The 14,588-nt window shown below is 40.1% G+C and overlaps 1 protein-coding gene across 1 annotated transcript in view; it reads right to left on the bottom strand.

Annotated features, from left to right (window-relative positions):
• Positions 1-14,588, bottom strand: part of CSGALNACT1 (chondroitin sulfate N-acetylgalactosaminyltransferase 1) — a 106,968-nt gene that overhangs the window by 46,732 nt on the left and 45,648 nt on the right. Inside the window, exon 3 of the mRNA XM_018576835.1 lies at positions 7,084-7,185. Within this exon, the coding sequence (XP_018432337.1) occupies positions 7,084-7,185 (102 nt within the window). The remainder of the gene's footprint in view (positions 1-7,083; positions 7,186-14,588) is intronic.

Genomic DNA, 14,588 nt, shown 5'->3' on the forward strand with positions numbered 1-14,588 from the left:
TTATAAAAAATAATATATATATATATAATTTTATTTTTTTCACTTAACTTTATTGCTATCACACAGGAGCTAACAAGCCCCTATGTGATAGCATTTGGAGTTGACACTTCTCTTTATTGAACCTTTTACCTCCAATACAGAGGTTTTAGAACAGCACTATGCTGTCTTGTATAAAACGAGTGGCAGCTTCGTCGCTGTATATTTAGCCCAACTTGCTGGAAGCAGTGCTAAATGTAGAACAAAACTGCATGTCCCAGGCGTCGGGCGAAACGAATTCCACACCCCTGCTTACTAAAGCAGTATATATTTGTTATGCTACAACTGCAGAGTAGAGTCTAAATCAGTTGATAGGAGGTTGTTTTTTTCTTAAAATGCATTTATCAAATGATCAGCAGCAATTTAAAAGAACTCTTTAAGAAATGTAAACTAATGCAGCAAACATACTTCAGGACTGGTAAGCTGCAATATTTAAAATTTGCATTTTTGTTTTGTTTTTAGTTTATTTTGCGTTGGCGGGCTTTGGGCTTGAGACATTAGTTTGACATTAGTGTGAAAGGCTTCTGAGATTAGTCACAATTGATACTGACAGGTACATTTGACCTGCAGTTGACCTCATTGTGACCTGCAGTTGACCTGTTTCAAGCAAGTTTTTGCTTAGACTTGTGTGGGAATGGACAACATTTCTGAAGTGAACAAAAACATTTCTGTTAATGTTATTTATGACAAAATTATTAAATAATAATAATGGGCAAAAAACTAGAGACAGTGAAAATTATTTAATCTGAATATTTTATATATAATCATGTTTAAAAAAACAAAACCAAGGTGTTAATAGTGGTACAAATAGTGTGCCAAACATGGGGATACTGTAATAACGGCATGCTATAAGAAATCAAATGTAAGGATGTATCAGTGGTTCAAACAGTGTGCGGCAGAAAACATTGAGATAATAAAGGCGTGATAGTGCACTGTGGCAAAACATAAGGATAATAGCAGCATGTAAAGCCTACAGGGAGCTTCATTTATAGTAATATGATCCTCTAAACAGTGGTGACTTCACAATGCACCGGGAAAAATGGCTATCCTAACTATACATGGGCCCAATATGGGCAATCGTACATAATACATAAACAACAGCCAGCTGTCACAATATACAGGCAGCAAACAGGCAATCATTACAAAACATGGGCAGAAAACTTTTCTTCTACCATCAGGCAGGCATGTGAGCTGTGTAACAAGAGCTGCAGTTGGCTGCCCTCAGTTCCCCTCACTCTGGTCACCCACTAACTGTCCCACGCTGTCTGCTCTTATTAAGTTGGGTATACATAGTGTACAGGACACCATGGATGGGTCCTGAAAGGTGGGTATGTGTCCCCTCTATTTGGGGTGTGGGCCAACAAAAGTGTTAACTGCTAGGTGGGAGGAATTGGCTAGAAAACACAAGAAATTCCACAGAACCTGTGGAGGAGTTGGAGTAGTACAAGTGTGCAGAGAAAGCTGTGTGAGCTGATGAACTGGACTGGGCTTTGCTGAGAACTGTTTGTTCTGTGGGAAGTTACTAAAAAGCTCTGGGACTCTGATGTTATACCTGCGAGCAAGTTTTAAGTTGGTGAGATCCTGTTTTATGTTAGGCTGAAGATAAGCAAACTTTATTTGATTATATGCTGAAGATAAGCTATTTTTGCTGGAATGCCTTGGATGTCTGCCTTTACAAAAATAAAGACTGTTCCTGTTTAAGGCCCGGTTCACACCTGGGCGTTTTGTAACGCGTTCCTATGCTCTGCAAAACGCTCAAACACCGAAATCCCATTATTTCCTATGGGTATGGTTCACACCTGGGCATATTACAGGCCGTATGAACGCACTACAAAACGCCCTACGCCCAAAGAAGTACAGGAGCTTCTTTGGGGCATATTTGCCGCGCGTATCCATTGGAATACAGCCAGGTAGCCCTCGGAAACGCGCGTTTGTCGTGTTTTTTTTAAACCGCGAATCGCGGTAAAAACGCACAGCATGGAACGCGCGACAAAGGCGCATATTCGATATGCCTAGGTGTGAACCCAGCCTAAGCAAAAACGTCTTTAAGGGCCAGTTCACACCACAAACTCTGCGTTCAGGGGCGTGGCGGTGCATTGAAGTCAATGTGATTGCCGCCATCTGAATGCGTGACACATTAGTGCCTGCGTTCCCGTCCAGTGTGATCTGCAAAAATGGTGCAGAGTATTTTTGCAGATTGCACTGGCCGAACGCACTGGAACATGGAGTTTGTGGTGTGAACCGGCCCGAAGACTGATCCCTGCATGATTACCATTGTGCTAAGTTCCCCAAAAATCACAAAAGTAAGAAATTAGAACAAACTAAATCGATTTTAGGCTTTCTAATCACTGATGCGGTGAAATTGAAGATCAATTTCGACCGTAGTTATGAAACATTTTGAAGGAGCATGTTGTAACATTTTTCTCGATCTAACAAAATTCTAACAATGAATGTGGTTGCGTTTGTAAAACTCCATTCATTCCAAAACCAAATGTTAAATGAAAATCAAACAAAATCTCGAACGACAATCATTAAGCCTCTGATGGTATTATCGAATGTTCCAATTAGATGTTTCAGACAAACATTCCTGCAACAATCTACCCGTGTATACATTACTTTAAACTCAGCCTGCTCAGACTCTGTCTTCTTTCAGGCTCTGTGCAGATCAGGACTCGGGAGACAGCTCCTGACTTGGGTTGGGTGGAAATCAATGGCAGCCCCCATGTGGATTGATACATGGCTCAGAATACATAGTGCCCCTCCCTCTACTAAGTCTGACTTCATATCAAATATAAAATGGATGTTATCCCAATATGGCTGCAAAAGTGGAAATACACCTAAAGGAAACCTGTACTGAACAATATGGTGGCCATCATTACTGACTGTCATGGTGATCCAGAGGTTTCAATAATATTGGAGCCACTCTGACTTTTCTGATCTGCATGCTTGTTCTGGCTCAATGAACTCAGAAAATATTACAGCCAGAGACAGCCAGCTTGATGACTTTTTTAGAAGGTCAACAGTGGCAGAAACTGTATTTTCCTCAGTACAGGCTTCTTTTAAATATGTTTCAGTAAATGTCCTTTCCTAAATAGAATGGCTGCTCACAGCCAAAATGAAATAAGGGCCCAAAGTAACATAGTTCATTTATTCATATGCCAGAAATATTTATCAAGTGTTATATTTGTCACTAGGGGCCCAGCTAAAACCACAGATAGGTCATGAAAACATTGAGATTCCTATGACAGGGTGTATAAATTTGCAGACAGGACATGACTCCACAAGACTGTGGTTTAGTGAACATGACACAGTGGAAAATGCAAGTGTCTGCTGATTGGGCCGGAGGGACTCAGTGCATGATTTATGTAAGAAGAAGCCGCAGTGGATCCTTATTTGATGGCTGCATCTCCTTCTCTGTATCTGAAGCTAAAAATGGTCACAGATGTATTTCTGTTTTATATGTGAAATATATGCCTAAGTTATCTTGTTACTTTGATGTGAACATCATAAACACCACATGAGTCTTTGGCCTGGTAATTGTCAGTAACAATAATTAGTAGATCAAAACAACAGTAATTAATAATGTTACAGAAGACTTTTTGCTTATGCAGTATAAAACATACATCTCGAAAATAAATGTATAGCATTTAATACAGTATATTTAGTCCTATGTAGCTGCATGATGTTGTCATAAGCTAGGCAGACATAAATATTCATAAGTATTCATGAAAGTGTATAGTGTTTACAGAATACACTGGTGGCTTTGGATGCACAGTTGGGTAATGTGGTAAAGCAAAATGATTTGCATGGCTTTATAGGTTATCTTTACGCTAGGAATGAACCCCTTGTTTGCTTCAAATTGAGATGGAAGTAATAGCATAAAGATACCTTCTGTTTTAGGAATGCAATCCTGTAATCAACAGTATTTTTAAAGGTTCCTGACCTTTCTCATAACCTTATTGGTTTTACTTACTGCAAGCCCTTCGTTCGCCCTTCAAAACATTTGTTTTGTGCATCCATTTGCACAGAACCAACATTCACAGAGATTGCCAGGGCCAATGGCTCTGCACATTGTTCATATATTGACCCCTAAGACTTGAGATAAAGTTACAAGAAAGTGGCATGCTGTACCCGGTAAAGGATAAAACAAAATTAACGCCTAAGGCCCATTTCACATGGCCGCTCCAATTATTATTTTTATTATTACTATTTAGGATTTATATAGCGCCAACAGTTTGCACAGCACTTTACAATATAAGGAAGACATTACAATCACAATACAATTCAATACAATACAAGATGGTGAGGAGGGCCCTGCCCGCGAGGGCTTACAATTCGGTTTGCCTGTCAGTTTTTCAGGTGGACCCGATCAGATGCCCAATGTAAGTCTATGAGCAGCTGTTTGTTAACGGACGTGTGTCCGTTCACACCCTGTCACCCCCGCCTCCAGCCGGGTCATGTTAAACGAACGGAACATTGTTCCGTTTTGCCAGATCGAATCTAGACAGATCGGGGTAATCTGATGTCCATTTACATCCAATTCCCCATAGACTGGCATAGGGTCCAGTAATTGCAGTATTTTCCATCATCATAAGACAGAGGAAAACACTGTACGGACACTGATGTCATAGTGGTGACATCCTCATCGTGCTGCTCTGATCAAGAGATGATCTGTGCATGAATCCCCTCCTGATCAGCCCATGTGACAGGGGCCTAAGGTTTGTTTTAATGGATTCAGAGTCTACACTGCAAAACATTGCAACTTCACAGTCCTCTCTGATAAATCAAGCTGTATTGTCACACAAGGTAGCAGGAGATTTGACCCTTAAAGTGGAAGTAAAGTCATTAAAATATAAAATTGGAAGGTATGGATTTTTGGCAGAATAGACATGCAAAGTCCTACTCTTAGTGAATGCACAATATATAGTGAATGTACACTATATACACTCATCCCATTAACATCATCTTTAAGACGGTCTGGGTGCTGGGGAGGATTTAACTCCTGTGCACATGGAGTTACATTATGAAAGGACACCCAATGGCCGAAGAGGACATCAGGGAATCTGGAAGTGTCTACACCAAAGATCGATCTGACAGCACTGGAGGAGGGAATACCTGCAAGGTAAGTGTACCTTAGTGTGCAAGTATGCTGTGCACATTTACTTCTGCTTTAATACGTGTAGAATGCATAACTGCTAGGGTAGATATGTAAACAATAATAGAAGGCTCACGTTTTTACCTCTCCTAGGGAAAATGATGCGTCAAGGCCTCTTTGGTGCTGGCCACAGTTCTAAAGGCCAGGGTACTTGGTCATGTGATCTCTGCTGAAGGGAACAGACCGGCTAATCCTCCGCAATAGCAGAGATGAACACATTAGGTGCCATCAAACACAGGAAACCTAAACCACAACTTTTTCCAGGAAAGGTAGAAAGGTAGAAATGCCAGCCAAACTATTACACAATATTATCCTAGGAAGACTGCTGGCATAATTTTATGTTACAATTTGAATCCCCATCACACCACAACAATTCCCATCACATCACAACATTGTTTAGATGTCTACTGGTGTATGTATTCTTCTGCGTTGACAGTCATGTGCAGTTTGTAGCATGGATTCAATTTGGAGGACCCATTAGAAATCAGTAGATGCACCTCTAAACACACATGCACAATGTGTGTGCAAATTGCTTTGACACGCATGCTAACGCAGAACTTGGAGAGAGCATATTCAGCTGCAACATGAACCGAATTTAAAGAGATCTGCCCCATGACTGCCAAAGGTAAGCATTACCCAGTAATTTGTTACATGTGCAAATCCAATGCTTAGTGAATATTGTACACGCTTTGCACAACAAAACAAATCGTATTTCTGCATTCAGAGTGAAGTTAGAACCCCAAACCTGTGGGTAAACACATCGCTTAAAGGAGAACTATGGGGTTAAGGCTTTTCCCCATAGTTCTCCTAAGGGTAACGGGAGGACACAAACTAGCGTCCTCCCGTCAGCCTAAGCTCAGTATACTGCGAGCTGCAGCTCGCGGTATACTGAGACGCCACAGTATACCGCGAGCTGCTGCTCGCGGTATACAGCTCGCGGTATACTGAGACGCCACAGCTGAAGCGGATCCCGACAATTATGTCTGGATCCGCCCAGCTGCGTGAGTGACAGCTAGCTCTGCCTATCTAGAGGCAGAGCCAGCTGTACCCGCCCCCTCCCCCGTCCGACCTGCCAGTCAGTGCTGGCGGATCGGGGGGAATCCAGGCACTCCCCTGTCATGGCAGAGAGCTGTGACAGGATCGAGAAGGGGGCGAACGCCGGTATGTGTTCGCTCACTTCTCGATCTGAGCCGACCTGTGACAGTCTCATTGTCACAGGTCGGCTGGAACTATGAGGGGAGTGAAAAGCACTCACCTCATAGTTCTCCTTTAATAGTAAAATGAAAGGATTATGATAGCTAGGAAACTGGCAATTTCTAAGTCCTCTTTCACATGGGTGCCATCTGTTCATCCATGCATGGATTCCCTGCTGATCAGAGCAGTACAGAACAGATGGCACTTTTGTAAAATCTGTGTCTGTTTAGATTTTCCCTCCATCGCAATTTGGAGAAAAAAAACTGAACTAACCGCACCCATGCTAGGTCTAGGCGGAATCAGATTGAAGTGGATATGTGTCTGTTTATATACAATCACCTCCTATCCATCATGATCAGGTCCGTTTTCTTTTTTTTTCCAACCCTAAACAGTCAGAGGTAATTGGATGTAAATGGACACACCTATCTGGCTACCCGTAGCCTAACATACAGTATGTGCCCATATTGCACATCTGGATACCCATAGACCCTGATTTGCCTTCTGATCTGCCTGAGAAACTGACAGGTAGACCTGATCGGGCCACCTGTGTGAAAGGGGCCTTAAAGAAGTTGGCACTGGTAGGACACTCTTATTTGTGTTTATTTTCAAAACAAGGACTACAATTATTATTTTGTAGTAGAAAGCATACAAAATGTGTACAATTAAATCTCTGAAAGAGAAGATATTGCTATACTTACTTAGATGTGTTTTCCAGTATAGCTTTTACCTCTTGCGCCTGTTCCTTCCCAAAGTACACGACTGTTAGATGGACTCTTTTGTCCTGGTTAATGCATACTTCTCTGCAAGAAAAAAACATACACTATGTAATTTTCACAGCAGTTAGTAGAGCAAGCATAGTATTCATGGACATGCATTTGTGGTTTGAGGTCCATGTGCCTAAAATATTATAAATTACAAAACAGGAAAGATACCGGGGTTTCTGAGCGATATGACACCATGGCTTGAGGTTTTGAAAATAGATTTTTATTTAAATATCACATATAATACAAAAATACATACAAATTTGAATAAAAGAAAGGGAGCAACAGCAGTTGCAACCAGTTAAAAACAAAATTAAGCCAGAGGCCTAGACCCATTAAACATGTTCAGACATAACCATAATAAATCAATATATTCTATAAGTCCATTCCCTACGCGTTTCGCAACTTGGCTTCTTCAGGGGATTATGACCTACTCTAACAAAAAATAATAATGATGCGTTCAATTAACATGAATCCACAAAGTTGTTAGATCTATTTTCGAGTATATAAAGTGCACAGGATATATAAAAGACATGTGTCTGGGTTTTTATATATACCCAACGGAGAGAGTCCCACCACCGTTTTCACCACCGTATGTCAAATTTACTCACCACCCAAATGGAGTGGCTTACTGAGGGTCTAGCTTTCTTATGGAGCCTAGGTGGAGAGATAGTCCTCCAAAAGGGAAATGCTCCGTCCAGTTCTTTGTATCCAAAAGAAGGAGAGAGAGGGAGGACCTCGGGCCGCTATAGGAGGGAGGAGCCACCAATCCAGGCTGGAGAGAGAAGGCTCTGCACCTATCCTGTGGTGTTTCTATATTCCTACGTCCATAGACCTGTTTTTTGTATGATTACATTCCTTTAATATTCAGCATATGGAAAATTTGAGCTAAACCCATATCTCACAGCCACACAGGTACATTTGTATACAGTTTTATTCTAAGGCGATGATGCATAGGGGATTTGACAGTTCAACCGGAAACCCCCTTCATTTAACTTCCATGTGTTCCCCTGGATGTATATATCCCAAATAAAAATATATAAGAAAAAAAACAACAACAAAAAACACCCACCTCATTATATTAATTGCCCATTTATAAGGGGTTTCCGGCCAAAGTTCATATAAAAATATTATTTCATGCTACAGCTAGCATATAAAAGATGTTCCCATTTCCAATAACAATAGCAAAAATACCAAGATATCAAAAGGAATGCTGCAACTGTGTTCACTCCTCAAAATGGCATTACGCTAGAAATACAATAGGTTAACAATACAAAACCTGTTATAAGTCAAAACACAATATGCACTAGGCGTATGGCAGCTATTTGTTTCTAGATTTTATATAATACAAAATTCTGCTTATGTCACTTTTATTATCACAAATATTTCTAGCAGCATCTAAAAAACAATGTATACAGCAGCTGATGCTGAATAAACGATGCAGCGTCTCAAGACATTTTACCCTTTATCCTGTACCGACTCACATTTATAATGACTGATTAGAGTTTTATCAGCATATTTTTGACACTTCTAATTAGCAAATAGTCACACTATATTACAATTGGTATGCAAATAATGGTACTTTCAATGACAACGTATTGTTTTCATTCCAATTATTTTAATACTAAGGGGTCTATTCACAAAGCTGCCGAGGGCAGCCGAGTATAAAAAAAATCCCCGGGCGCTCTGGGAGCTCCCCGCTCCTGGCCGCCAAGAAGAGAAACCCCGCTGTGTCTTTTTTTTTTCTTTATTCTGATATTCAAAGTTAAAAAATCCAAAAGCAGTTTACTGTCCAATAAATGCTATTACTAAATTTTCAAAATACCTGTGGTGATTTACTAAAAAGAAAAAAAGAAGGGTTAACAAGATGCTGTTCTTCCTCCCACCAATGAATTCATGACTGTTTACATTCACAAACATGCACATTCAAATAGGTGAACCTAGGAATGGCCATCTTATTGCATGATAGTCAGGGATCAAATTAATATCGTTGTCCTAGGGGCTTTTTTTTTTAACGAGAAAACATAACACTATATTTTTTCAAATTACTTCTGAATATATAAGGTGAAAAAAAATACATTAACCCATGTTCTGCTTCAGAAACATAGCAAATGTAATTTAATAAAATGTATGCAATGTAGATCCATTATAGTACTTTTGCATTTGAGTACATTTAAATGGTATGTAAGCAGCTAGCTCTATTTGGGTTGATTTACTAAATGAGTAGAGAATGTTCACTTTGCATAATTAATGTTCATTTAGCTTAGTAAACCAAGAGAAGCTGTGCTTACTCGGAAAACATAATCTAATGCATGGGGAATGGAAAAAAGCAGGATTTTTTCCCTTGATTGGATGGCTAAGGTGAACACAGCTTCAATTTATTCACTAAGCTGAGTGAACAATAATGGTAATTATTTAAAAACATTATCTACTCCTTTAGTAAATCAACCTCACTGACTTCAAAGGTGAAAAATCATTCTATCTACATAAACAGTATGCCCAGATATATTCTCGCCTATACACTATCATTTTAAAAAAACATCTAAGTTGAAGCATGCCCCTAGACAACTTTTTAATACACAGTCTATTTTAAGGGCATAATTATAAAGCAATGAATGTGACATTCATCATATTTTCACTGCAGGTGGATCTCCCTTGTGCATGTGGTTTAAATTTCAGGGAATGGTTAACTACCGTTCAATGTTTGGTAAAAAGTCACATTCACTGCTTTATAATTATGTCCTGTGTTTTTCATTGGTTTTTTTTTTTGCAAGCTTGTAAGTAAACTGAAAACATAATCAATTATTCTAACATCTAAAAATCTTGGCCTTACATAACAAGCATTCACACACCAACAAGCCATTATGTATTGCATAAAAAAATTGGACTGTATTTGCTTTAAAATACATTTCTTGGTGTTCATTCAGAAACAAATAAGTTAACGACAATTGGGTAAACTGTCACCTACAGGAGGATTTGAAACTGGAAAACAAAAAAATTGTGACTAGCTGATATAACCCCTCCCATTCTCTGCATGCTTTCATTTTGTAAAAAGTTTATAAACACAGAGGTGGAGCCTGTGTTCCTCAATGAACTCCAAGAAATTGATTTTATGGTAAGTTTTTCTTGTTCATTGAGGGATACAGGAAGATGCGCCCCCGGGCTGGGTGTCACCCAGAGCAGCCGGCGGGTGTTACCCGCCGGGACGTCATTACGCCCATGCGCGACATCATCACACATGCGTGTAAGGACACGCATGCACACTTAAAAGAGAACTATGGGGTAAGTGTTTTTCCCCATAGTTCTCTTTAGGGTCAAGGGAGGACATATACTAATCTCCTCCCGTGACCCAAAGCTCAGTATATCGTGGTAAATACTGAGAGTGCCGCAGCCGGGACGGATCCCGACAAAACTTTCAAGATCCACCCAGCTGCGTGAGTGACAGCTGGCTCTGCCTATCTAGAGGCAGAGCCAGCTGTGCCCGCCCCCTCCCCCATTCATTCCTTCACTTAGCGCTGGAGGATCGGAGAGGGTAGGGCAGAATCCCTGCGCGGAGCTGTGACTGACAGTAACTGCTCACTGCAGGGAGATGCTCGATAAGTGAGCGGATCGGGGGCATGTTTCTGCTCACTGCCTGATCGATCGAGCCGACCTGGAAATCACTCACCTCATAGTTCTCCTTTAACTGCAGGTGGCCATCTCGGTGATGGACGCTGGCAGAGAGTAGGGGACATTCGTCCGGCGGGATAAGGTATGCTGTCATTCCCCCTCTTCTCTCGTACAGCTGTTGGTCAATCGGTCCATGACCCAGTGCCCGACTTTTCAGAGGGGGTGAAAGTCATTTTGGTGTCACCCCCTCTGATGGTGTCATCCGGTGCAGGCCACACCCCACTTGTGATGCCACTGGACACAGGATTTAGAGATGATTGGGACATCCAAAAGCAGTCCAACTGAGGGGTGGGCAACAGCAGCAAAACACTAACAGGCCCACATAACAACAAAACTTAGGGCTGACTACACCTCAAAAGGTCACCTGAAGGACTTTACCCCCATAGCTAACATCAGATGAGGCTTGAACATTCAGCAGATCAAACTTAGAAAATGTTTGGTTCCTTGCTGATGATGTATGCCACTACTATGGCATTGTCTGACTGGATCCTGATCACATTACCCTCCAGTTGGGATGTCCAGCATTGTAGGGACAACCAAATTGCTTGCAGCTCCAGAATATTGATGTGAAGATGGGATTCCTCTGGTGTCCAAGTCCCCTCCAGTACAAAGTGTCTAGGACTTTTCCCCAACTTGTCATGCTGGCATTAATTGTTAGGATCTTCCAAGAAATTGGAAGGAAGGTTTCCCCAACTCCAGAACTGAACTACTGAGCCACCAGGCCAGACACAATCTGGTACACAGTGTGAGGAGAATCAGTTTGTCCAGAGACTACATTGACTTGTCCCATGATGACAGAATGTCAGAAGGCAGTGATCTGAAGTGTAACTAGGAGAATGCAACATTCTTGAATGAGGCTACCATTAGCCTCACGGCTCTCATTAAGAAACAAGTCAGATTCCTGGACTGAAGAAGAGTCTGAGTCTGGGAGAATTAGTAGAATTAGGAGTTTCTTTTGGGAAAGATAACTCTGCCTTGAGCTGTGTCTAGGATAGGATATGACCCAGATATTCAAAGTGATGAGTGGGCTTCAGTGCTGACTTCTGAAGGCTCAGGATCCAACCAAACACAAGGTTTGTATTGTCAGCATCGCATTGTCAGCCAAGTGTTTCCTTAATAGGAGGTCGTACAAATATGTCACAAAGGGGATACCTTGGGAACATAGCAAGGTTAGAACAGGGGCCAGCACCTAGGTGAACAGTACAGAGAAGTACAGAGGATATGACGAATGGCAGGCCCACAAACTGGAAGTGGTGGGGACCCACAGCAAAGCAAAGGAATATCTGATGTGCTTGACAAATGGGGACATGCAAATATGTGTCTTTGATGTGCATAGAGGCCACAAAGTCTCTGTGATGGAGGAAGGCTATGACCTACCTGTTGGATCGTATTTGGAATTTCTTGACCTAAATTTATAAAAAGAATAAAGACAATCCCTCAAACATTTCCACAGTAGGAACTGGTGTGTTAAAACTTTGATCCAGAAGATCTGCAATTTCTGCATAGAGGTCTGCTAATCTGTGCAGAGACACAGACAGGTTGAAAGACATAAGCCAGGGAAGGGAGCTTTTAGCCTCTGAAAATACCTAGACAACTAAGATTATATTTGTCCAAGTGTCCTAAGATTATATTTGTCTTGCATATAGACACTAAGTAAAATGAAAGGAATACTATTAAAAAAAATGATTGAAGAAAAAAAAATGATAAAAATGCCTAATAAAACTTTACTCAGCAGAGAAAAGACATACATTCTCTTAGGACACACTAGGCATGCTGGGTGTGGGATGGGTTAAACCAAAATGTATTTTTTGCCAGTGTCCAAATCTTCCGGTAGGTGGCAATGGTCTCTGGATTTTGTGTCCTTCAGTGAACAAGGAGGAAATTATTATTACTGAGCTCACACAGGTGCAAATAAATATAAGACGGTGATCCATGACACCCACCTGTTTAAATACAGCAAAAGCTTAAAACAAAACCTGTGCTTTGGCTATTCAAGGTAAAGCAAAAAGTTTGTTTTAATCCCTTACTCCTCCCCAGGTTTTTTTTTTTACCTTTTGCTTTTTTCCCCTTGCTGCTTTTTTGAGCAACAAGAGACTTCCAGGTGTAGAGGAGCATGTAATGACTCCATGTGGCAGCACTGGGCCAATCAACTCTGTCACACAGGTATTCCATATCCCTGTGTAAGTTACCACTGCATTGATTCATACCATATAGTACAAGTGAGTTTCAGAAAGGTGTCAGAATTCCTTAACTCTATATTATTTCTTCCTGGTCAATTACTCAAAGTATCATTCTCAAAAGGAAAGGTCAGCAATGACCATCTACATAATTCTTTTAAAACTGCTGTACTTTGATTTTAATTATTTCGGCAGAAAGAACACCACTACCTCCCATAAAAAAACCTAGTTTAATTAGTGCAATAACGGAGGTCTCAACATTAACAATTATTATTCAGTTAATTATGGAACGCTTTTGATTGGTGTCCATAAATTGATTTTACATTCCATACAGGCTACTCTGGTTTCTTTTGCACTTCTTACCTATCATATCTTCATACCTATCTTCTTCTACACTTGCTTTTCTAACCATTAAAGTACAAGTCTATTATTCATGCATATGTTTTTATATATGTTCTTACTATTTACCACTTTGGACTGTATAAACATTTGTATACTTTGAAAAATGAAAAGAATGAGATTAAAGAAATTTGATTATTTGGCAAGTAAATTACGGTAAGTTTGTGTCAGTGTTCCAATATTTAAAACAATATTAAGAAAACCCTTATCATCTTACTCTTCATAACTGACCAGCTCTCCAGGGAGAATAAAAACATGTTTGTTGAAAATCATTGAAATCTAATAGCCTTACACAAAGGAGACGTAACACATTATCCAACTTACAAAATTTTCTGTGGCGTAATGGCTTATTTTTATTGGACAGATTAAATATGCAGAGCACAACAGCGGCAAGGAATGATAACCCAAAACAATTTGTTTCTTGGACCACAGACTGCATTGTGATAAATATCACCAGAAAAATCTGTTCCTTTTTTTCTTCTATTTATTCAGTAGACTTATGTTGGAATGTAATAGAGCATTCCTTATATTTATATTGAGACATAAAAGTCAAGAAGATGTAATGCCATCACAAATGACCAACACTTTCCTGACTTTTCATAATAAATTGGCTTGCAGCTATAGTCAGGCTTCTAACATTTTAATTAAGGCAAAATAATATACCTCAGTGTTCTTAGCATATAACTGGATGCAATTTTAAAGTCATAGTGCTAATCTTTGTATTGCCATGCATCACCTCACCTTGATGATAGATTGCATTAATCTTCAGGTAGATTCCTTGCAATTCAAATTCTAGAATATATACTGAGTATCAGTGTGTTTACAGATGAGAGGCCAATTTGTTTGACACGAACAGTACTTTTTATAGTGGGAAATTGCAGTGTACTATCTGTTAGATATTGAGACTGATTTCCTAAATGAGTTGAGAATCTTCACACAATAAATCAATACATTGAGTAAATGTTCACTTCAATAAATTATGAAAAGCAAATTCCTGTTTACTTATTCCTTCTGCACCCGATCGGATAATTGAAGTGAATATTTGTACAATTTACTGTGTGAAGATTCTCAGCTTCACTAGAGCTCTTTCACACAGGCTTTCTGATCTGGTCTGCCTGTCAGTTTTTCAGGCGGACTTGATCAGAAGCACAATGTTAGTCTATGAGCAGCTAGATCTAAGCAGACAGGTGTCAATTT

The sequence above is a fragment of the Nanorana parkeri genome, unplaced genomic scaffold, assembly GCF_000935625.1.
Source record: "Nanorana parkeri isolate BGI_ZX_2015 unplaced genomic scaffold, ASM93562v1 scaffold78, whole genome shotgun sequence".
Lineage (NCBI taxonomy): Eukaryota > Metazoa > Chordata > Amphibia > Anura > Dicroglossidae > Nanorana > Nanorana parkeri.